This window comes from Podarcis liolepis (assembly GCF_965112155.1).
Source record: "Podarcis liolepis genome assembly, chromosome: 1".
NCBI classification, from domain to species: Eukaryota; Metazoa; Chordata; class Lepidosauria; order Squamata; family Lacertidae; genus Podarcis; species Podarcis liolepis.
Genome location: NC_139554.1, coordinates 108,548,257 through 108,573,818, shown reverse-complemented (window position 1 = coordinate 108,573,818; position 25,562 = coordinate 108,548,257). Strand labels below are relative to the sequence as shown.

At 40.8% G+C, this 25,562-nt stretch overlaps 1 protein-coding gene across 12 annotated transcripts in view; it reads left to right on the top strand.

Moving 5' to 3' along the window:
* Positions 1–25,210, top strand: part of COBLL1 (cordon-bleu WH2 repeat protein like 1) — a 93,328-nt gene extending 68,118 nt beyond the window's left edge. For 6 of the 12 annotated variants that reach the window (XM_083493443.1, XM_083493445.1, XM_083493439.1 and 3 more), the window contains exons 5-15: positions 1,494–1,532; positions 3,188–3,285; positions 4,056–4,295; positions 13,281–13,431; positions 13,828–13,902; positions 15,002–15,160; positions 16,383–16,623; positions 17,682–17,767; positions 18,314–19,881; positions 20,073–20,252; positions 23,249–25,210. In XM_083493443.1, the coding sequence (XP_083349569.1) occupies positions 1,494–1,532; positions 3,188–3,285; positions 4,056–4,295; positions 13,281–13,431; positions 13,828–13,902; positions 15,002–15,160; positions 16,383–16,623; positions 17,682–17,767; positions 18,314–19,881; positions 20,073–20,252; positions 23,249–23,338 (2,927 nt within the window). In that variant the 3' untranslated portion in view covers positions 23,339–25,210. The remainder of the gene's footprint in view (positions 1–1,493; positions 1,533–3,187; positions 3,286–4,055; positions 4,296–13,280; positions 13,432–13,827; positions 13,903–15,001; positions 15,161–16,382; positions 16,624–17,681; positions 17,768–18,313; positions 19,882–20,072; positions 20,253–23,248) is intronic. The other 6 variants (XM_083493450.1, XM_083493444.1, XM_083493441.1 and 3 more) reach the window with 3 other exon arrangements.
* Positions 25,211–25,562: the final 352 nt, after the last annotated feature.

Here is a 25,562-nt window from a genome sequence, read left to right as displayed (position 1 = left end):
TTGTTCAAATACTTTAAGATAAATGGGTTGTTCAGATAAATAGGTTGACAGATACAGGTTTCCTGCCTCCATTCTGGACAGGCCACATGTACAGAAACTGGGTAGGTCTGCTCTTGTCTTACATACCTCCTCAATATATGGGTGTGTCACTTTTTGTGTTTTTGTTTCGGTTAAGTATTCTGGGCTGCTTAGATCAGGGATTTTTGGGTCCCTTATTGAACATTCAATAAAATTCAAACAGAAGTTACTGAAGCCTTTCATCATGGAAGCTATTAATTTGAGGGGTAAGCACCCATTTTCATTTTGTTTACTGCCCTTGGACAAGGGAGACGTTTAATTTATCTTGTTAAGTTTGTCCTTTTAAAGTTCTTTTGATCATGGTGTGAGTTCTAGACTAGTTTATTGGATAATTCTAGATGGAGCCAAATACACACCGAAATAAGAGCTTACATTAATTTACCTTCAGGCAGTTAGCAGTTAGAGATGATGTATCCATTTCCAAAACAAAGTGTTTGTTATAATCTTAGTTATATAGATTGCCCTTTTCATTCCATTGTCACATACTGCTGTTCAAAATTTTTAAAATGCAATAGATTTTTTTAAAAAGCAAGTTAATAAACCAAATGTTAGAAACCCATTTTATATTAATATTGTGTAGCTATCTTCATAATACCAGTGTAGTTTTTAAAAATAATTTTAAAGTCTCAGTTTTGAGTCCCATGTTTGAAATAAAAAAAAAAAATACAAATGACAAAATTGCCTCTGAATTCCATTTTCCAAATACTGACATACTTAGAACTGAATGGTACTGTATTTTTTAAAACTGTGAACGTTTGTTTTACTAATAACAATTGTTAATTACTTTTACAGCTGAGGAGGAAACAGCAAAAAACAGCTCTCAAAAGCATGGTTTTGTTATATCCTGCAAGAGATTTGTGCATGGTAGAAACTTTTAGGAGGGGCATTTTATACAGTAAAAAGCAAATATTAAATTTACAAATACAGTACTCCAGCATCTGAAGTGGTGGTTAATATCACCTGCATGTTCCTTGCTTTTGTACTTAGAATTCCAGCTTTTATTCTTAAAAAGTTTACGTCTAATCAGCCCTTCGTTTCATGATTTATTTCCTATGAAGCATTTGGGTCTGACAATTTGGTCTGGTTGTATGCCAACGGATACCGCTATTTTTAGATGGATAGATCTGGTGAATTTCATTTGTTTTTAATACTTCCAAATTAGAGACTTCCAAATGTAGAGGTGCCTCTGGGGGCAGAGCCAGGTGCCTTCTTTGCCCAGTTGGCCATCCTTGCTTAAATTACAATGTTTTCTTTCTTTCCGGGTGAAATTTGATAGAAGGGATCACTTCACACACTTCTGCATTTTGAGAATTTGCCTTCGGTTCCTTTGCTTTGAGACTGTGATGAAGGAGTTATTTGGGAAGCATTGTCACTATAATTAAGTTTTCATCTTCCTCCCCTCTCCATCTCTCTAGTCACACCGACTGCTGAATTCAGCTTTTCATCTTTACAGGGTGAGTTTGTACCTACCTCAGAGTGAATGATGTAGTATTCTTAAACACAGGCATTCCCAGTTAAACAAGTATCAGGACAAACAAGTATCTTCTGATGTGAATGAGATTTGTCTGAATTATTGTTAGAAGAGTAAACAACACAGATTTTGGTATGGCATGCAAGTTCTCCTAACTTAGAATAGCCCATGAATACTCACTGAACAGCACCAGAGGAGTTTAATTTTTTAAAAAAAAAATAACGGGAATTAAAATGGGTTATTTCTTTTGTCATGAATGGCAGCATTGCAAAGGTCTTCATTCTCAAGAAACAGAAAATAGCACTCTTTCCTATTTTCTGACCAGTAAGACCACTTAGCAATGGCTACAGAGGAAGAGGAGGCACCCAAATTTTTCTGGAGGCCAGGAAAGGATTCTAGTTTGATTGAGATGGGCTGGATTTGGCCTGTGGGTTTGCCATCTTTGAATTACAGCATGGCTTGTCTTATGCAGGTTAACATTATACAGTATTTCTTGAACCATTTGTTTCAATTAGGTGGAATTTATCTTTATTACATTCACTTGGTCTTATCTGCAAAACCTCTAAAGATGCATGTGACAAACTTTTGGAAACACTTAAAAGCTTATCCACTACCATACAGTGGTACCTCTGGTTACGTACTTAATTCGTTTTGGAGGTCTGTTCTTAACCTGAAACTGTTCTTAACCTAAAGCAGCACTTTAGCTAGTGGGGCCTCCCACTGCTGCCAATTCCTCCTGTCTGCCTGGAATTTGTGTTACAACTCTTTCTTGCCTGGAGGTGTGGGTTGGCGTTTAAAAGCTTCTGGCTTGTGTGTAGCTGGAATATTGTTCAAAGGTAGAAGTTATTCAGTCACAGTGGTACCTCTGGATACGTACTTAATTTGTTCCGGAGGTCCGTTCTTAACCTGAAACTGTTCTTAACCTGAAGCACCACTTTAGCTAATGGGGCCTCCTACTGCTGCCGCGCCGTCCCCGCCCAATTTCTGTTCTCATCCTGAAGCAAAGTTCTTAACCCGAGGTACTATTTCTGGGTTAGCGGAGTCTATAACCTGAAGCGTATGTAACCTGAAGCGTATGTAACCCGAGGTACCACTGTATTTGGATGGAAAAGGAATTTTCCTCAACTAGATTACTTGTTTATTACCTTGTTTATTAAAATATTTATGGGTTGCTTTGCTGCTCACAGGCACCTGAAGTGACTTGCAACTTTTTTTAAAAAAAGCAAACTCCAAACTAAACAATACTGCAAACAAAAAACAAATTTAAGAATTTATTTTCAATCAGGGTCGTGGGGTTTTGCATTATTACTTTTGTCTTTTTAATTGCTTGGGAAAGATATGTAGATTACATCTTACTTTTGGTATAGATAAAAGGACTTTTCTTTTAAAAAAGAAAAAAATACTACTGAAATCAGACTAAATGTGCTTTGCAGTTTTTATGTTTTTTACCTTGCATAATGAAATGTTTTCCAACAGTTATGATCACTGAAAGGGATGCATGTAAAGGAGAGAACATGGTATTCTATAAATTATGTTCTTTTTGAAAGAAATATTTTGTAATAGAAACAGAGATGCAGGAAAGGAAAGAAACAGTACAATCTGTAAATGATGGCGTCAAGTAATGTATTTTATTTTTAGACTCTTGCCAAAACTCGCAAAATTCAGATATTTTGAAGGAAAAAGAAAATAAAGGATTCTTCAGCTTTTTTCAGAGAAGCAAGAAGAAACGAGAACAGGTAAGACAACATAAGTTACAAATATTAATGTATGGTAGAAATCCCCTACAACTGGATCTTCTACGGTTCACTCTTGATCCAGACAGTTGCTAGGAGAAAGCAGACTCCAACATCTTTTCTGCCTTCTTGAAGTTATCTGGACTGGCAATAAAAATGTGTTGTTAAACTAGCTCCCCCATGACATTTTTTTCGGTTTCTGCCATGAAACTGTGTGCCCTCTTTTTTGCGGATTGATCGTATTTCACTCAATATATTTCATGGGGGTTTTTTTGTTCCAGGAAGTATTTCCTTAGATGATTGAACACTGCAATCATACACATGCCTACTCAGAAATAAGTGCCATTGTTTTAAATGGCATTTACTACTGGGTAAGTGTTTTTAGGATTGCAGCCTAAAGATAAAGTCGTCCTGCATGGCCTAAAGGCCCTATTCTCACTTCGATCTGCTTCATCCTTAGATACTTGTAAGTTACAGTTGTGGAGGCTTAACGTTCTCCCTGAATAAAGAAAACGGTACTCTCAAGGCTGGCTGATGACTGAGTGGCGACAACCCACACCCACCCACACACCCACACACCCTCCCTCATTCAAATGGTACCTGTACTCCAATTACTGTAGTAACCCTAGGAGAAATAACTTCTGTTCTGGTAATGGTAAATTTGAATTAAGTCCTATAATGAAGGTTGAGAACCCCTGGTTTAGAGAAGTACATTGGCTAAAATCTATTCAGATTATTTTTTAATTGTTGACCTCTTTTCCCCTTCTCAAAAGACCGCCAGCGCTCCTGCAACTCCATTAATGAATAAGCCAAGACCAACCTTTGGCATGAGAGCTAATACAATCTCCAAGCAGTATGACTCAAATACCCTTCCCTCTGAAATGCCGAAGAAGCGACGAGCGCCCTTGCCTCCAATGCCTGCTTCCCAGAGTGTGCCCCAGGATCTTGCACAAACCCAGGGCAGACCCATGACATGCGTGGTGAAATCCAGCAGTGTGGATGAAACTGATAAGGTTGGTTGTCAAAAGTCTCATACTTCCTTTAAATTTCCGCTGTGAGAATAATATCAGAGCAACTTCTGTTTAGCTACGGAACAGATAAGCAAGAACATTTATTGCTTTATACATTCTGAATAAATTGTAACAGACCACAATTTTGAGCCTAATTTCTTCACCGTGGCCTTGAAACCAGTTTCCTTTGTGGTCACATTCCATCCCACATCACATGTAAAAAGGGGGATGTAGGTGGCGCTGTGGTCTAAACCACAGCCTCTTGGGCTTGCCGATCAGAAGGTCGGTGGTTTGAATACCTGTGACAGAGTGAGCTCCCGTTGTTTTGTCCCAGCTCCTGCCAACCTAGCAGTTCAAAAGCACACCAGCGCAAGTAGATAAATAGGTACCGCTGTAGTGAGAGGGTAGATGGAATTTCCGTGCACTCTGGCTTCCGTCACGGTGTTCCATTGCGCCAGAAGCAGTTTAGTCATGCTGGCCACATGAACTGGAAAGTTGTCTGTGGACAAACACCAGCTCCCTCAGCCTGAAAACGAAATAAGCGCCGCACCCCATAGTTGCCTTTGATTGGACTTAACCGTCCAGGGGTCCTTTACCTTTTACCTTTACCCACCAGCTGAGCACTTTGTTGGCTTTTTGCAGTATGGTAGCGCTGCAGAGAGCTTGCTGGGGAGACCATGCATTAAAAAAGGACTCAAAAATAGCTTAAAGAAGGTTTTAATAAGAAAAACAAAAACTCCATTAACACTAAACATTTTAACAAACAAACATGACCCAACCACCAACCCATCCCCCAGGGTAATGGGAGAGCTAGATGCTGCTCCTTATATACTCTACCCAAATGCTGACACACCTTAATCAAATACAACTCAGCAGCACCTGCTATGTTACACAGCTGTAAAGCTGGGTCTCGTTATCTTGCTCTGGCCCTTGCTCTGGCCCCTTAAAGACATACACATGGAGTGGAACAATGATGAACCTTTACATTTAAAGAAACCATTCAACATTTCCCCTGCGGTTCATCATTGTGGAACAAAAACATAAAGCATACTTTGTACATGTCTTTCATACGTGATGTAAACTGCAACCTATGATGTTTGGTATGTTTAAGGTACATTACCACTCTCTTAAGAGCAGAGAAACATTGCATAGTGGGCTTTTCCACACTGTGAAGCATCTTTTAACAAAAGCTTAACTGTTTCATATTTGACACTTGGTGAATAGCACAAATCATAATCTTCTCCTGGAATTTGTTGAAAACCCTTAGCAACTAGTCTTGCCTTGTACCTTACAACTTCATTTTTGTCATTCATTTTAACTCTATAAACCCATTTTGAATCAATAAGTCTCATATCTGGGGTTTGTGGTACAAGAGACCAAGTGTTATGCTCTTTTAAAGAAGCTATCTCGGAGTTCATAGCTTTATACCAATTTACAGCTTGGTGCTTAGGTAAATTCTGAACATCATTGTAGCTTTTTGGCTCAAAAACCGCCTTATTGGCATACACAGTATTAAAGTGTTCATCTGTGAAACGTTGTGGCTTCTGCCTCTTTCTATCTGACCGTCTCAGTCCGGAAGGAGAGTCAAACTCCTCAGACTTAATGGGACTGAGTGAACTACTAGTTTCAGGTTGTAAATCATCATTGTCAGACTGAAGAGGTGCCTGTAGGCTAAGCTCACGGTCAGAAAACTCAAGAGAATCTAACCTCCCCTCAGATGCCTGTGACTTTAAATCATCAAACAAATTATCAGATTCAACAGGCTTTTTGTCTTTTTCTATTAATTCAGAATCACCATTTCCTCCTCCTGCTGCTGCTGCTTCCTCTTCTTCCTCAGTATCATTTATACCATCAGTATCTTGGAAAACAGCAACCCCATTCCAATTTACAGTTTGTATCATGCTTCTGGTAATATGAAATTTGCCAGTTGCTGGTATGTAAATTCTGTACGCCCCCTGCTGGTAGCCCATTAATTTTCCCTGAACACTACGTTCACCCAATTTCTGCTTAGCAGGATAATGCATAATTACATCTGAACCCCAAATACGTAGGTATTTCAGATTAGGGCGTTTTTTAAACAACTTCTCATAGGGGGTGACATCTAAACCAGAATGATAACTGCGATTTCTCACATAACAAAACGCATTAAGCGCTTCAGCCCAAAAGTCTTTGGGCAGATTAGCATCATGCAGATAAGTTTTAACCCCTGCCTGCAAGTCACGCTGCACAACTTCAACAAGCCCATTTTGCCAGGGACTTCGGGGGCAAGATAATTCATGAGTAGTCCCCTGCGCTTCCAGGAATTTCTCAAAATCTTCAGAAACAAATTCCCCGCCCCGGTCAGAAAACAGGTTCTTAATAGGTTTGTTAAAGTGCGTTTTTACCCAGTTGCAAAAAACCTTGTACTTCTCAAATGCTTGGGACTTCTCAGCTATTGCATAAGTCCAACAATATCTACTATACTGGTCTATCAGGGTAAGCCAGTATTTTGAACCTCCTAATGATGGTGGGAGTGGCCCAACTAAATCACAATGTACACGCTCAAATGGCTCAGTTACTTTCCTATCTGAGCACCTACCATTGCGTGCAACCTTAATCTTATTCTTGCAACAGGATAGACACTGCATAAAGAATTTACATGGTTTTAAGTTGAGACCATTAACAATATTCTTTGTCTTAATTACATCAGCAAAATTCAGGTGTCCCAGAATTCTGTGCGCCTCGTGGACACACCCAGAATGTGGTCTTACATTCCTCAACCCCTGGCTTGACTGTGCTGCTCTGCAATTTATAGGCGATTGGGAGTATGTGCGAAAATACAGTCTATATAAACCATCAGATTCCCGGGCATACAATAGACGTTTGTTCCCCTCGAAAAACTCACACATAGACTTTAAGAAACGCACAGTTATGCCTTGACGGGCAAAGCACCTTACTGACAATAAATTGTCCACTGACGGGCAGTAAATGCAGTTCGCTATTGTAATGTTTAAAGAGTCAAGTTTTACGGTACCCCTGCCAAGCGACTGCAAGACTTGTGAATTGGCTAAATGTACATTACCAATTTCCTCTTCGAAAGAAATAAACAAGCTTCGATCATTGCAGATATGCTGAGATGCTGCTGAGTCAACAACAAAAGACTTCCACTTGGCACCTCTAATTCTTTTACGATCTTTAGTCCGAGCGTGAAAAGCTCGCGGCTCGTTTCTGTCTCTACTATACGATGCCGGCTGCTGGGCTGACGACCGTGATTGACGAACAGAAACAGGCTTGGGAGTACTTTGCTTTCTTTTGGATCTGCAGTCCCTTGCAAAATGTCCTTGCTTATTGCAGAACCAACAACGCTTTGCAGCTTTAAATGCAGTTGTATCACCACAGGTTTGCATATGGCATTCCTCATTCTTTCTGGAAACAGGAGTGCTTATGGCACAAGCCTCCCTTCTATCCAACTCGCCCATTAATCTTGCCGTTACCCCTTCCACAGTTAATTGTGCTGGTGGAACGGCTGATATCTGGCTAGCTATACCATCAAAGTCCTCATTAAGGGAACAAAGGATGATAAAAACATACTGAATATCAGGTATCTCCATGTCCCTTCGAATTAACTCGCCGCGTATTGCCTCCAGACGTCTCAAGTGTGCTGCCAAATCTCCACCAGGCTGCAACTTCGTCTGGTACAACTGCTTGAAAAACGTCAATGCAGACGCTGACTCTTTTCTAACATGCACTGCTGCAAGACTGTCCCACATTTCTTTGGCAGTTTTCTTATTTCTTATATAGACTACTTGCTGGTCGCTGACTGCCAAATTAATTATCGCCCTGGCTTTTGCATCTCCTTTCGACCAAGCATTAGTTACAGGGTCAGGAGGGTCATCAGTTACATAGGTCCATACTTCTCTAGAGGTCAAAAGCGCCTCCACCCGAAAAGACCATAAACTATAGTTCTCATCTGTTAGCTGTGGGAATACCAGAGCCTTCTCAGCTTCAGGAACCCGGTCAACCATTCTGGAACTCTTCCAGTCCCACAAAAACTACGCTAACAGGAGAAGGAGTTTTCAAACCTTTCTCAGAGTCCAAAAATATGCAGTCATCCACTCAGCAGCTGGGCCCATAACCAAAGATGTTGGCTTTTTGCAGTATGGTAGCGCTGCAGAGAGCTTGCTGGGGAGACCATGCATTAAAAAAGGACTCAAAAATAGCTTAAAGAAGGTTTTAATAAGAAAAACAAAAACTCCATTAACACTAAACATTTTAACAAACAAACATGACCCAACCACCAACCCATCCCCCAGGGTAATGGGAGAGCTAGATGCTGCTCCTTATATACTCTACCCAAATGCTGACACACCTTAATCAAATACAACTCAGCAGCACCTGCTATGTTACACAGCTGTAAAGCTGGGTCTCGTTATCTTGCTCTGGCCCTTGCTCTGGCCCCTTAAAGACATACACATGGAGTGGAACAATGATGAACCTTTACATTTAAAGAAACCATTCAACACACTTTGCCAGTATGACAAGAGATCACTTGGGAAAGCAGTTGCTGCACTGGGAAAGTGTAAATTAAATCTAACTCAGCCATGCTTTGAAATAGGTTGAATTGAAATAGGTGGGATGTATGTCTACACTATGCTTAGGGAGGGGCATGTTACATTAAGTGAAAAGGCTAGTCAGTTGTTTTCAAAGGGGTCCTTTTAAAAGTTGAGTTTGGAAATTAAAATTAATCTTTTGGTTGAAGTCCGACATTGTTCAGTAATACTAAATCCTGCTATTGAGATAATTTGAAGCAAGTTTAAGCATCAGTGCTTTTAAGTGCAGCCACTCGTTCTATTTTTTTAAAAAAACTTTTTTTTGGGGAAAAAAGCTTCTTTTAAAACATGTTAATAACAAATTGGAATTGGAACCCTCCGTTCTCTACTGAACCGATAGTCTTTAAACTTGCATTAAATATGGGGAAATTATGATTCGCATTAACATATTCAGTAACTGGAGAAGGATTTGACATTTTATGTCACTACCAAATTGCCTTTCTTAGCCCTTTATTTAAAAAATGCAGTTAAATCTGTTACTGAGAAAAGGTTTCCTTAACAGTTCAAATCTTTGTGTTATGATGAACAAGTTAGAGCCTTAAGGAAATTTAAATTTTCCTTACTGAAAGAACATGGATGTTCAAAACTCATGTTTTTATCTTAATAAAATTGCCTGCTTGTGTAATAATGCATTTTAATGAAGTTATGAAGCAGGCTGCCAGGTCAAATCTATCTATAAATCCCAATATGTGCTGAACTTATTCTAGCACAGTTTTGGGGGAAATTAATGCAGTGGGTAATATCTTGGTAAAGCACAGATTGTCAGTTGTGAATTCCAATTAAAGTTCAAAGCTAAATGTGGCAGTGTAAATTGGAGCACTGCATATTTGTGTTTCAGACATGACTTTGAATTGAGAATGAAAGCCATCGTTTCTAATACATTAGCCTATGAGCATGCTAGGAAGATGAAGAACAGAACAGGCCCAAGAGATGAATTGGATGCAAGGCCCTTCAGTTAATATTGTTTTTACTCAAATCAAGAATAACACAGAAATTTATTTTCTGTTAAGTAGTAGCCACCAGAGTGTGCTGTTCAACAGAGGTTTGGGAATTTTGCGTCTTGGTGAGAAGATCCTCATTCTGAGAAAAGTTACTGGTCCAAATATAATGTGCTCCAAAGATAAAATAAGAAGATGGGGTCTTTTTCCCCTCTTCTTTTCAGTGTGTAAATGTCTGAAGTTTGGCAAATTTGGGCCCAAGTAAAAAAAAAACCCACAAACACACAGCAGCAACAAAAGTAAAAATTCAGGGCATAGAAGCCTATTGAGATTAGTCATGCTAAAGCAGTTTCCATTTTTCTCCCTACTTTGTAGACCAGGGAAACAAACCATAGAATGGCTGGCTTAGCGTTGCACATAAACCAACATGCATGGTTTGTTTCTCTTCAGTGTTACATGCGATTTTGGTTTTAGTTTTTGGGGGGGCATCATCTTGGAAGATAGCATACCTGAAACAATTACAGTCGTACCTCAGAAGTCAAATGGAATCCATTCCGGAAATCTCCTGCAGCCAATCGGAAGCTGTGACGGACATTTGAGTTCCAAAGAACGTTCACAAACCAGAACACTCACTTCCGGGTTTGCAGCGTTCGGGAGCCAAAACGTTTGACTCGCAAGACGTTCGACTTTCGAGATACAACTGTATTAGACAGCAGAAGCATGGAAAGTCTCACTCCATGAGTTCAAGTTAGGACCCAGCCTCCTGCTTCTTCTTAAAAGGTTTCCCCATAAATCTCATTGCAGCAGTAAATTACTGTTTCGTGTTTCTTGTGTTGTGGTTTTTAAACTTCTTGCTAGCCTTTCTTTTTTTTATTTCTAATCTGCTATCAATAATGTTATTTTAGGGCACAGATGGGGAACCTTTTTTTTTTTTTTTTTTTGGACTAGGAGCCACATTCCTTTGTGGACCACCTTCTGGTGGGAGGGCGGGGGCAGCAAATGCCTGTAATGGTCAGAGCCAGAGGCAAAGTTGGTGAAGTACAGTGGTACCTTGGGTTACATACGCTTCAGGTTACATACGCTTCAGGTTACAGACTCCACTAACCCAGAAATTGTACCTCGGGTTAAGAACTTTGCTTCAGGATGAGAACAGAAATCGGGCGGGGACGGCGCGGCAGCAGCAGGAGGCCCCATTAGCTAAAGTGGTTCTTAGGTTAAGAACAGTTTCAGGTTAAGAACGGACCTCCGGAACAAATTAAGTACGTAACCAGAAGTACCACTGTAACTGAATAACTTCTACCTTTGAACAATATTCCAGCTACACACAAGCCAGAAGCTTTTAAACGCCAACCCACCCCTCCAGGCAAGAAAGAGTTGTAACACAAATTCCAGGCAGACAGGAGGAATTCAGGAGCAGGATTGGAAAGGCTGTAACCTGGGAAGGGGTGAGGCCTGAGGGTCAGATAGAGAGGTTGGGGAGGCCACGTTCGTCCAGTGGGCCTGAGGTGTTCTGCCCGTCTTGGAACTTGTAAAAACAGATGATGAAGTATGGGTGGGGGGCAAAATCGACAGCACAATCATTTCTGAGTGTATCTGTCGGAGGATGGGGGAAGCAGGAAAGGATCCCATAGTAATTTCTTGGTTTGTTGTGCACATCCTTAGTTGGCTACTTCTTCTTCCTCTACCTGCTGCCTCAGGTGGGTTTTGAGGAAGGCATTCTAGGAATCGTGATTTGGAAAATGTCCATGCTGCTGTGACAGCTAGAAAGGCCTTTTGAATGTAGTTTTTTTTTTTAAAAAAAAGCTAGTATAAAGAAGTATTTCTAGTTGTTGCAACAAACCATTGTGGTGGCAGAGGCATTTTCCTTACCAACTTAGACCGGAGTGGCTGGCTCTTCCTTGGCTCTTTTTTGGGACAAGGGTGATCAAGAGGAAAGAGGAGGATGGTAGCACTATAGGGATCCAGGGGAATCCAGTGGCTGGTGGGGGAATTGGTTTTTGGGGAGCCCATTGACTGGATTTTGCTGAGGGCTTCCTGAAGTCTGGCAATAGCCCTGCCTACATCCCTCTTGTTTGGAATGAAGCCTTTTCACAAAGTTTTGACAGCGCACTAACAATCTGTTGTTAGATAGGAGAAAGCGAACAAAACGTCTCTTGCTGCATTGCCTTTATAGTAGATTACTGAAGCGTCCTTGTCCAAACTGAACAATTTGCTCAATTCTGATAAAAGTGTGGCTGTTTATCCATGCCAGAACGGTAATATCAGACAACAGCAAGGGAAAAAAACCAGCCAAAAACAAACACTGACTCTACTGTGTCATTTATTGCAGTCTTAACTATTTTTAAATGGAAAATGTAAGACTTCGGTTACCTTCTTAGTTTCTCCAACTTACTAGACTGGGCAGTAGCAGAAAATAAAAATAAATAAAAGTTGCTTTGTAACATTCAGGTTTGCTGACATTTTGAGTGTTTGTTCTAAATTTCGGAGCCACAAAGAATCTTAGTCCAAGCCTTGGTGCTTGTTTCCAAGTAACAAATGGGCACAACTCTCACAAAGAGCAAATGAGGGGGTAACCGTGCCTGAACTGTTCTTCTTCACATTGGAAAAAAGGGGGGAGAGAGTTTACATGTTTAAATGCTCATCTATCCATCCATCCACCTATCTCACATAGAGGGAATTCAGAGAGAAAGAAAAAACTACACTTCTCACTGACATGAGTTTCTATATGCAGGGACTTTTTTATTATTTTTTGGATGGTGGGCGGTGATGGAGAATTCTGTCCATGCAGAAGTTGTTTGCGAGAAGTTAAGTCTCTGATAACTGAATGTTTGGTTCATAAGGACACTTGCTGCATCACACTGGAAATTGCTAACTCTCATCGGTATTGCAACAGGAGATTACTGGTTTTGTGGCATTTTCTTTTTCTGCTTCCTAAGTTAGCTCTCCAGTTAAAAGTCATGAAAAGAACATATTTTTTTAAAGGAGCAATTTAATAATAATAATATAATAATAATAATAATAATTTATTACTTATACCCTGCCCAACTGGCCGGGCCTCCCCAGCCACTCTGGGCGGCTTCCAACAGAATATTAAGAACACAATAAAACATCAGACATTAAAAATTTGCCTGAAGGCTCACCACATCTCACTCTCATAATGATAAGGCTGCTTTTCCCAATAGAGTGCCACATGGTATATTAGACTGCTTTTCCCATAATCCCTGACCACTGGCTAGGGAAGGCTGTGCTAAACCATCGTTCAGCCACCAATTTTTAGCATTATGTCTGAACTGGATTTCTGATTCACTTATGAGAAATGTTAAGTGTCTGTTATGGGGCTGCTGAATTGTTCATTACATTCACATTTTTGCTTCTGCAAATTACTAATCTTTTTGCTGCTTCGTTGATGTTTGTTTGTTTGTTTGTTTGTTTGTTTTTCCTACCCTCCCCCAATTCCCCAGGGACTTTCGGGAATAGGAATAGTGAGGACAGGCTCTCTTCAGCTCAGTGGCACATCTTCCGTCAATTCTTCTCTGAGGCGAGCAAAGCGCAAAGCCCCAACGCCACCTCCCAGAAAATTGCAAGGCCAAAGTGACAACAGCATTGAGACAGGTAATCTTTACAACACAAATTAGGTTAGGTTATATTATTTCTGAATTCACAGCTTAATCTTGAGGCGGTTTTGCTCTGTTGGGGAGTAATGGCGTCTAGGTTAAACACACACACACACACACACACACACACACGAGAGAGAGAGAGAGAGAGAGAGAGAGAGAGAGTGTCAGAGGAGACTCATCATATAATGTGTTCAGGAAAGAAAAGTAGGAATGTCCCACAAGAGAAATAGAAAACTGTTCATCATGCCTGTTCATCTTTGACAAAATTTATTCAGGTTATTTCCCCCACTCTATAACTTTTAGACCATGTCTATGTATATAGGTTTGTATTTAAAGTACGTTAGAATAGGAAATGTTTCCTCTAGTATTCTAAACTGCATTAACATTTCAGGATCAGAGTCTGCAGAATCAATTCATGCAGAAGGCAGCATCAAAGGAAGTTACTCAGAAGCACCATCTCCAACAGGTAATCTTTCCATGTGTCATTTAGTGAAAGACAGGCATAGGTCTAGCCACTAGCATGGCCACAAAATTCCATTCCCATCACCATTGCTGCTGCTGAGAGTCACTTGCCACACATGCGGTTTTTAAAAGATCCCAAGGGGGTTAAGAAAAACAGCTAATAATGGTTTTTGCTTCAGCAGCCTGTTGAAGGATCATTTCTTTGCAAACATTAACAGAAGTAACTTAGAAACAGCTTTGCTTGTAGCTCCCCCTACAGCCACATTTGGGCTGGATCTAGACACACTGTATGCATGTTTGAACTTGAGTTTGAAGCAATGTTAATTTAAACAGGTAGAGAAAAACGGGACGCCACGTCGTCATCTAGTGGCACAATATTGTATGGGGCACATACAACGCATACACATCGCTTTTTCTTCACCAGTCTTAACTGAGTCCCTATTGTCTGCAGTGCATCCAGTTTGAGTGGTTTTTTTTAAAACAACAACTATTTAATACTGTCATTTCACTCTGCAGTAGAGAAGAAGGCTCATTCCCAGTCACCATGCTGGTGGTAATTCTGAGTAGTAAGATCAAAATATAGTCACAACTCAAGTTCAAACAGGCATACATTCTAATATCTGTAGGGCTGTCATGCAATTAAATAAACAGCTGGTTAATAAATGTGAATCTATGATTTTATTTTTTTTAAATTGAAATAAAAGGGTATTCTTTGTGTTTAGATGATTCATTCACCTCTTGCAGCAGGTACGATTTTGGAAAAGGCATTGCTGTCCATGTGAAAGGGATGAAGGTTTTGCCTCTTTCAAGATGCTGACTTCCTCTAGTTTCTTTTGTATTAAAAGCGAATTGTGTGGGGTTTTTATTATTATTTAAAAAAACACCTTGATTACATCTGTAATCAATCAACTTGTTTCAATTTGATTAATCGACTAAATGCTTCAGCCCTATTAACACGGTGTAACGCAAGCTCCTTTAATGTTACTAACTTGCTAGGGCTGCACCTCTGCTGCATTTACTTTCCCTTCCTCATATTTTCTTGTGTTTAGTGATCAGATTAATGCGAGCTAATTCATTGTATTGTCTCCTAACCTGCTTCTTAGGCAATGTAATTGATCTAACTGGGACCACAGTGTCAACAACAAATGCCTCGTGCAGCTTGGAGCCAACCAATCATGACCAAAACAATGCACTGCAAGTCCCAGATGAAACTAATCTGGCTAATGCTGATAATCCCGATGAATCTGAAGTGTCTCTTAAATGTAGGTGGTTGTCATGTTTTGCCTTTAGGAGTGGTTTATTTAGATTACTTGCGCAAAAGTTATCGTGATAATGCAGTCGGGAAAGCAATTGGGTATCTTTTCTGGGGCAGCCTTCAGGAAACCTGGTGCATTCCAGATGTTTTGGATTCCAATTCCCCCAGCAACCTCAGCGGTCAGGGATGGCGGGAGTTGTAATATGACAACATCTGAAGGACAACAGGTTGGAGGAGCCGGTTCTAGAGCAGCAGATGAGGAACCTGTGGGTGGCGCTCTCAGAGACTGCAGCCCCACCAGGGTTTTCCATTCAGTTTCATTTCAAGTGTCATGGGTAGGTGGCCACAACAATGGGCCCCCATGGTACAATTCCATTTAGCTCTTCTCTCACTGATGATTTCAGAGATTTGTGTTAATTGCCCCGCTTTCCAACTACCATGTTTAAAACGCAGCAGATCACCTTTATGCTCAGCTTGTTGGTTTATTAAGGGGGTTCAGAGGCAGCTGATTTCTCCCCAAAATTATGATCAGGCTGTTAGGCAGTTTTCATAGGCTATGAAGCCTATGCCATAATAAGTTTTGTTAGACTTTAAAGTGCCACGTGATTTGTTGTTGCTTTGCTGTAAGAGATTCATGCAAGCAGCCCCCACCCCCCGGAATCTAAATAAATCTGAAATATTAAATGAAAGAATAATACAAAGAGGACTGTTAACGTGTTGAGAGGCACTGTAGTTTAGTGGTAGAGGCAATGTTTGGCCCGCGGAAGGGACCATCACTAGCATCGCCAGGTAGGGCTGGGAAAGAGTTCTGCCTGAACCCTGAAGAGTTGCGGCCAGTTAGTGTAGAAAATCAATGGGCTAGATAAGCCAACGAACTGACTCCTGGTGCATAAGTCGCCTTCCTATGAGTTCATTATCTTCTGAATGAGGAGACATTAAGGTAGGAATGTTTTCAAGTGGTTGCCAGTCTTTCTCTGCTCATTACCCTTGTACTTTTACTCCATAAGAGCAAAACCTACCACCCTGCCCTGCTGATCTATACTCACATTTATCAGAATTTTAAACTATTTGAGCCACAGGGACAAGCACCCCCCTCACCCCACACCCCCCAAACTCCTTAGTAAGCATACTCTGATTTTCCATTTGGGATGGTTTTTTTTTTAAACAATGTAATGTGATATATTTATCTTGACTTATTATTGCTCTTTATGCTTTCCTTGGGAGCGTAGCTGACATAGGCTCCGAATATAGTCTAGAGGAGATAGATGAGAAGGAAGAAATGCATGAAGAAAGTGCAGGGGCTCCTCTCACTACGCCAGAGGCCCCCATCTCCTTCAGTACTCCTGAAATTCCACAGGGCGTTCAGAAAAACGAGCCTGCTTCATTGACTTCAGATCCTAGCACTGGGCGTGACGATACTCTGCAGGACTCAAATGAAGAAGAAGTAGAAAATAAAACTGCACGTGACAAGTGAGTGCATCAGGCTTCTTTCTCTAATTGGTGGTGAGCCCCCTTTATATCCTAGAAGGAGAGCAATTGATCACTGAGCCTATGTTTGTGACTGAAAGGGTACCCTGCCCACTGTAATGGTATCTTTGTACATCAATACTTTTATCTATGAGAAGGGGTTGAGAAAAGTGGTGCATTGGTGCTCTGGAGTACAAAGCAATGCACCCAGTGTTTATGCAGAGTTCCATAGCAGTATTTCTTCTTTGAGTTACTTATGATTAAATAAGTTGTTCTAGCGCCAAACAAAATAACTCCAAAAGAAGACTCCAGTGTGACACCACTGCACAACTTGAACTGATAGACTTGAACTTGTTCATTTCCATCACACTTATGGCCTTAATCAAGATAGTGGGTTTTTTAACTTGCTACATGTGATAATTAACTTTGCCAGTGCCATCATGTTTGTGTTTATCATCAGTAGTACTTTGTGAATGGTCACTAAAATTATTTTACATAATTCAAATTATAACAATATGTGTGTGTGTGTATTTCATTTCCCTCTGAGCTCACTACTTTTTCTTTGCTACTTATGTGTATCATCAGTACCTGCCAACTTAGGATAACACATCATGCATCTGAAAGCCCATGAACGTTTATACTGAGACTTGGAAACTCAGTGCCCTTGTTTACATTTAATGCTATGGCAAACCATGGCTTAGCCCAAGCAAGCAAATGTGTAGGCTCCAGGGAAAGAGATTGCACCCAATTTGCTCCTTCATGGTTTGTTTTGTTGAGCTAAGCCATGGTTTAGCTTATTGTGTCATCCAAACCCTGGCTCATGGTTTTAGCTTTCCCTACCAACCCACAGTCCGTAAACCATGGGATACCTTGGTTTCGGCTCATGGTTTGTCCGGAGTCCTTAACACCTGGTGGGGGTACAGAAGCAGTGGCAGTAATGCATGGGATGGGGCCAAGATGTAATCACATGAGGAGAAGAATGCCTGAATAGAATTTGAGTGTTTTTCTCAATACGTTACTTGATGCAAGTCTGTCTATTGTTATGGTGTGATGTTTTGCAGAGCTCAACATAGTCAAGTATTCATTGCAAATATTACACTTGGCAGTGCTAAGCCACTTGGAGCATTGCAGCCAAATGCAAGCAATGGTGAGTAAATTTATATTGTAATTTGTGCAGGATGTATTTTAGGTTTCAGCGGAATCCTGGCAATGTTGTTGGTGTCTGTTCAATACCGGGTGGTATCCGACTACAGTGTCCCATCAGCACAAAAGATTTCTGCTTGCACAATGGGAATTCCCCCCGGAGGTATGCAAGGGGAGGCAGAAATCCTTGCACTGAAGGAACATGCATGTAGTGTTACATTGGATGCAGCCCATTGTGTGAATGGCTCATGTGAAGGAGTCTTCCACAATTTTTTCCTAAGTGGTATTGATGGGTCCTTGCAATTGCTCAGAGAAACTTGAATATAAAGCATATGTATATTTTTAATATTTTAAAAACATCTCGTGTCTGTCATATGACATATACTATGACATATACTTAAGACTACAAAAGCTATGTACCAAAAAGCTGTACTCAGGGAAAGTTTAGCTCCATTTTAATACAAATTTGTATGAAAAAGAGTGATTCATGATTCAAACAACTTAATCCTAATGCTAATTTCAAATTTTTGTTTGCTTTTTTTTTATAAAGGTCACAGTGACGCAAAATTTCTTCCTCCAACAGAAGAAAGTAATATTGATGTGAGAGAACGTAACAAGCTTGAATCACTGAACTGCCAAGCATATCAAAATGCCATAGCCGCAAATCAGGAATGCAGCCCTCAAGCATGTCCAGGGGTGCAAGATAAAAAATGGGATCAGCCCATTGTGGAGACAGTAAAGACTCAGGATGTTGCAATTCAGGCAACCCCACCCGATGGTAATTTGGGTCAGACTGAAGTAAGGGAGAGTACGGGTCCTCAAGGCTGCCAACTAGTCACACGCAAAGATTCAACTCACCTGCACAAATCAGCTCAGGAGAACCAACCCTCAGGGTCCCTTAGCAGGGTACATGAGACCGTAGGAACTATGACAGAGTTCAACCAACAGAGGGAACAATCGGCACATGACAGAGCAAATTCTAACGACAACCAATATAACGCAATTGAAAAGGATAGCCCCATTTTACCACAGAAAGTCGTCAAAAGCCCTGCTAGTTCTCCTCCAAAAGGTTTCCCACCTCACTGGCAAGACTCTAAACCTAAACCTAAACCTTCCAATGAGATTACAAGAGACTACATACCCAAAGTTGGAATGACTACCTATAAAATAGTGCCTCCAAAATCTCTGGAGATAGTGAAGAATTGGGAGTCCGACACTGCGGAGGATCGGGAAGCGGCCCACTTGCACATGTCTCCCAAGGAGAATTCCCAGGAATTTGGTACGCAAACAGAAATGCTTAATAACTCCAAAAGCCTGAGCCCAACAGGACCTGTTTTTAGACATGAAGTTACGTTGCTAGGGAACGATTCGCTGCATAAAACATACAGTGCTGATAATGCCACAGTTCCTCTCCCTAATGCCGAAGGCAGGAAAATGGAAGGGGAGCATTACAGACCTGGTCCGCAACATGTTGCACCTCCATTTGTGGTAAGCACAGAGAAGAAAAGTCCGCCCCCACCGGTGCAAGAAAAACCAAGGATCTTAAGTCCTACAGCAAAGCCAAGCAGCTTCTATTTACAGATGCAAAAGAGGGCTTCTTCTCATTATGTAACATCTGCGATTGCACGAAGCAATTCCATTAGTAGCCCTACGCAAAACGAAGCTAAGAGTATGGAGCCAGAAAAAAAGTTGGCCTCGCCAGATCATACTTCTTTTCCATTTCCTAGGACAGTTACTGTTCCTTCTCAATTAGCAGAGGAAAAGACTGAAAACGGACACAGCGAGGAAAAGACAAAAGTCACCACTCCTCCTGTAACAATGCCCAAACCTCTGAATTCCCCCTGCTCCCAGCCTCCTCCATTAAATCTGAAATCCCTGAGGACTTTCGTTTTGCCGCAACCATATTCCAGCTCCAGGCCGTCACCTTTTGCTCTTGCTGTATCTTCAGCAGTTAGGAGGTCGCAGTCGTTCAGCAAAACATGTGCACCCAGTGTGCCCAGGCCACTGAAAGAGCAGTTGTCCCTTGACCTTTCCTCATCAGTGTCCAACACGGAGATAAAGAACCATTCTCCTCTACAGAGCCCAACTGGACAGCTGCAACAGAATTTTGCAGACAAGGTAAAACCCAACAATAACATTTGTCCTCAACTTCCACGCGGTGCTTTCTTACATGCATATATCTTGGCATTTTGCAAAATAACATAGAACTGTTCTGTCATTCACTAAAAGTGTGCATTGCATTGCGTGTTGCTGTCTAAGGTAGCATGAGCTCACTCGGGCAATGGTTTTCTTTCTTCTTCTCCCAACAGAAAAATAATTGTGCAACCAATGAGCAAAATAGGCAGGTGCCCTCTTTATCTGGCCACCCAACAACTGCCGTCTGTCAAAGAGGGATTGCTGCGGCTCTCCAGCGCCCTGACCCGGAACAGATCCACCAGAGCTTGCTGGCTGCAATCCGCTCTGGAGAAGCTGCTGCCAAATTGAGAAGGGTGAGGTGGTTGGGTTTTTTTCCCCTCCTCTCCCCTTTCCTTTTTCTTCTCATCATTAAAGTAAATAACAATGGATTTACAGTGCTTACTTTCAAAATCACCATAGCAATCGGTGCTGGCATTAATCTTGTTGAAGGAATCTCACGAGTGTGATTTCTGAATAGTGCCAATAGGGGAGATGTAAGGACTGGTTGCAAAATGTTCTTGCTGGCTTTGAGTAAAGGAAAGAGTGTATACAGCTTTTCCCCTTAAACATACATTTGGCATAAAGTGTATGGGCTGATTCCCTCTGCCAAATCCTCCACTGAAACAGCTGTTAGGAAGAAGCTATAAAGATCAAGGTCAAAAGGACCTTGCCTCTCCTACCTGTCTTCAGAATTTGAAAATTCCTTGCTAATGCTCTGCTTTCCTGTCTCAGATTTCAGAAAGGTATTTCATCAGTTAGGGGAAAGAAGGCATTCATATAGAGCTGGAAATTGAATATCCTGCGGTCTTTTTTTTTTTTTAAAAAAAGAGGGCTTTGTTTGGTTTGTGGCAAGAAGATGAACATTTTTTTTTATTCTGACAGTGCCCCGTCAATGATATTATCCTATTATGAGTTGTCCATGACTAGAATATGGTCATGAGAGATGCCTTTTTAAAGCTCTGCAGCCCAAACTGCATATATAGTTAAATATCTCCTTCCTTCTCTGCTTTTGTTATTCCTGTGCTATGCAAAATTTAATCCCACTTTGTCTCTCTCACTTGTCACCTCCTATGCCATCCCACATTTGTTTAATTAATGAATTTATGAATCGCTTTACAGGAAGCATCATAAGGAGAGCAAGTACCAAAGAATGCGGACAGTATTGACATAATCAAGTATAAGTCATTTTTTTCAGGAGTTTCAAGTTTCCCTCAGTTATATTCTGTTTAAGAGAACATTTTTCTTTCTTTCAAAGTAGCATGATAATGACTGTGCTAACTCACTATCTTACAGTATGAAGAAGTGAAGCTGGGGTGAGAAAAGTGTGGTATCAAATTTATTTTTAAGCCTCTTGTGAAGATGAAGTCAGACAGTGTCTGTAAAACGTTGCTTCAACTTTTAAAACAAGGCGTATTGCACGGGGAAAGAATTAAACACTTAAGTCAGCAGACCCAAAGTTACTGCATTCACTTGTGTGTGAAGAACAAGTGAAAGGACATTTAACTCCTATTTAAATGGCAAAGTTCGGCTAATGCTTTGTGCTATTAAATTGGGTAAAAGGTCTGTCAGGTGCTCTCAGCATCCGCCAAGCATTCAAGAAACAAGGCAAAAATTGCCACTGCATTCAGCCAAGCATTTGCCCCCCCCCCACTTGCTTTAATAACTCGTTAGGGTACAGAGCCAAACTCTGTGGTCTTTTGTGCTGCAGTTTTATTCCTGCTGAATAAAGCTTGCAGTAATTGCTAACCAAATGGGTCAAATGAGGTTGGGGTTTGAAACTATTTCTCTCTCTCCAGAATATTTCCATCATATGACTGAACTCTCCCTGTTAGTTTCCCTTGGGCTCACACATCTTAAGGCATTACTTTCAGTTTAATAATCAAATGAATGCATAGGCCCATTGTATTGTCTTCAGCAGGCATCTGCAAACTTCAGGCTTGCTTGGAACTATGTTTTTAAAAAACTAGAACCTGGAGATTCCAGAACCAATTTGAGCCAATTGGAAAACAGTGGCTTGGTGAAGAACAAAGCCAGATGCAAAATGGTGGCTCAATGGGCAGAGCCCAGTTACCTGTGCCCCACCCCACCCCACGAAACATGCACTGGGATGGCTGTCATATACAATGACAAAAATTGATATCTGAGTAAATTCTAACTAACCAGAGCCAAATCTACTGCAAGTCATCCAATGATCTGTCAGCAGGTCCAAATTAACCTCCCACCCAGCCCTAGTCTATAGTGCAAAGTAAAATTACTGATGTGGCAAGAAATAAATGTTCTCCAGATGAATAATCGCTCGTGTGGTTTGGAAACATGGGTTTTATATATTTTTCATGCGGCTGAGTGCATATTGAACCCTATGTTTGATCAGACTGTTTCAACTAGCTAGCTTTTACTTAGTGATGTTGAAAATCAGTTGAGCTTTAGCAGACAGGAGCGAGGCAAGTGTGTGGTGACATCATTAAAGTAATCAGCTTTGTGGGGAACATGAAACCACAAATTGGAGCAAGAATTAAAAGAGAAACAAGTAATAAATTCCTATTGCTTGGTGTCCAAACAACTCACTTAACAATCATAGCTCTGGCTTTACTCATTGGCTAAAAAAACTGACAGGCATATATACTGTATTTTTCCATGTATAAGACGCCTATTTTGGGAGCCTTCAATTTAAGAAAATGGGGGGACTTACATCCATGTATAAGACGACCCCAGATTTTAAACATTATTTTAGAGTAAGAAAACCTAGTCTTATACACAGAAAAGTACAGTATATATGAAAGCTCAGTGCCTGAGTCTCTTTCCTAGGCTGGTTACCATATGAATTCTTGCCACACAAACATAACCAATATTATATAGGCTTTGTGAAACTGAGCCACAGGGGTGTAGCTCTTCAGTGGCTATGACTCTAGCTCAGCAAAGGCAGGCCATGCATTTTTGTGGAACAACCATGCACCTCTCTTAAATTTCTGATGTGCCCCGAAGATCCCTAGTAATATGGCAATTGGACCTAAGGCAGAGTAACATCTATTGATGTACCCAGGTGCTGAATTGAGTTTCCCAGCATTTTGACACTTAAATTAGTATAAGATGCATCAGACTTTTCTGGAGAGGAGGGTGTAAGTAGATCTGTTCATGTAGCTGCATTTTATCCCGCCCTTCCTAAGGAACTGATGCATAGGCCCAGTTTATTTCAGCAGCTCTACTCTCAGCAACAGCATTCAAAACAGTTGCAATTATAAATTAACTGGTGGGTGACTTCCATTTTGCATCAGGTCTTCCATCTACCTGACTACCTTATTTTCTCTCTCAGGTTGCACCTCCATCAAATACAGTTGCCATTAACGGAAGATCCAGTCTCAATTCCTCAGTGTCCGTAGAAGCAAGATACAACAATCACTAGGACTTCGTACCAAATATTTTGCACTTTATCCACTACTGCATAAAACTACGGTTAATTGCATATTGCTGAGGACTGTGTGTAAATGCAAGGTTGCGATGGTATATATTGTCAGGTGAAGCACAGAAACTTCATGGAAGTCCTGAAAGAGTTATTAGAATAGATATAATTTATAGCAATATTTTTTTCGCCCTTTTAAAGCTGAAACTGCTGCTTCAGAATGCATAACATGGCATAAAAGTTTCGTTCTTTTGCTGCTGTGATCTGATAACGTTGATTTCCACTTTAACCTTAATTAATGATGTTTAGCAATATGTTGTATGATGCTAATGTATGAAGCTCTTAACTGCCTAATAATATTGTTCACAAATGCATGAATTTACATGCATAGTTCTGACACCTGTTGCCTTGGAACTTTATTGCTGTACTCTCTAGAAATGCAGTTGGGCAAGTTTCCTTTCCTTCTGCTGAAAATGCAGGACAAGATCCATCCAAAGTCATGCTGCTTCAGAATCCCACCGATTGCTTAAGTTCTGTGTTCAAATCAGTAGGGCTTAAAAGTGCTTAACTTTGGCTGGATCATGTCTTTTTAGGATTAGCATTATTGGTCTTTGTATATTTTCCAGTACCAAAGTGACGAAATAAATTAGGTGAGTTTTCTTATAAATACTAGCACTGTTATACGGTGTCTTCATGCACACTAGAAAGTGCCTTAACTGCTGTAACAATGCTGATGAAATCACAGTTGTTTTCCAAAGGCAGTAAATTGGTCAGCATCCCAGGCCTCTATAGAAGAATCTGGCAGCATATCAAGAGTACTTTTTAGCAACCTCTAGGACAGGGCAGGGAAACTGAGGCCAGATGTGGTTCGATTCCAGCTCCCTTCAGCCCCAACCATCATCACTGATGGTCAGGGATGGTGGGTGTTGCATCTGGAAGGCCACAGGTTCTCTGGCCCTGCTCTATGAGCTGAATCGTTGAGGGCAGATTTGCGCAATCTAAAATGTAACAGGTAGTAGGTATGAATAGGAATCAGTGTTTATTTTCTTACTGTCCTGTGCTTACCTTTAGCACACCCCATGCTCTCAGCGTGCTGCAAGTGTGACGGCTGAGCAAAAATAGGGAGGGGGATGTGCTGGCATGGGCAGGGACACACAGTTTGGGATCTGCAGGTGAAGCATATGGGAAATTTTGTTAGCTGACACACAGAGCAATCTCGAGAGGTAATACAGCTCTGAACTGCAGTGAGGGCTCCAGAACCTTATTTGGCAGTTGATACAAATTTATTATGGGTAAGGAAAAGAGGACTGTGGCTCAGGTACAGCCTGAGGCATTCTCAAGGCCATTGGCCCAGAGCTACCAAGTTTAATTTATTCTTGTTCTCAGAAAAAAAGCAGTATCTTATTTCACGTTTGGGTAACTTTTAAAATATTTCTTTTAAGTTCAAAAAATTAAAGCTAGGGGATGCAAAACAAAATAAAGCCCAAACTCCTCTTTTTGTAAGTAGGAGAAGAGGTGGTGGTGATTTCTGCATTATAAAAGCTTCTTTAATGACACTTTAAACAACACGATGTCAACGAAGTAGTTTTACGAGTCTAATAAATTCTACAGTTGTGAAATTTAAAAATTGCTACTGAAATAGACATGTTAGGTTGAGCAGCTATGTGCAAGACAGCAAAATGCTCAGCGGCGCTTCTTTTTCTGTTCATCTTTTCCTGTCCAATTAATGTTGCGTTTGTGTGACAAGATCTATTTGTGATCCTAGTTCTGATCAAGCAACTGAATTTGTAGATATATGCTGCAAATACTGGGATATTTTCTAAATAATTACGGTTTTGTTAAATAAAAGTAATTGTATTTAGTTTCATTCTTAAATGATTACATTGAATGACTTATCGTTTTAGAACATTCTTGTTATCCCCCCTCCCCCCAAAAATTAAGTAAGCTCCTACGCTTCCCCACCCCCCACCCCAGACTTCCAGAATGAAGGAAGGCATGCAATACACAGTTGGTAACTAAAGGAATGGCTTTGTTACATACCTGACTTTTGGTTGGCTGCATCACTGCTCATTACTGGCAGTAGGTGAGGTGGCAACGAGGTTGATTTGATGCAAATGCACCAGCAGCAATGCTGTATCGCAGCCATAGACAAACTCTGCCCTCCAGATGTTTTGAGACTACAATTCCCATCATCCATGACCACTGGTCCTGTTAGCTAGGGATGATG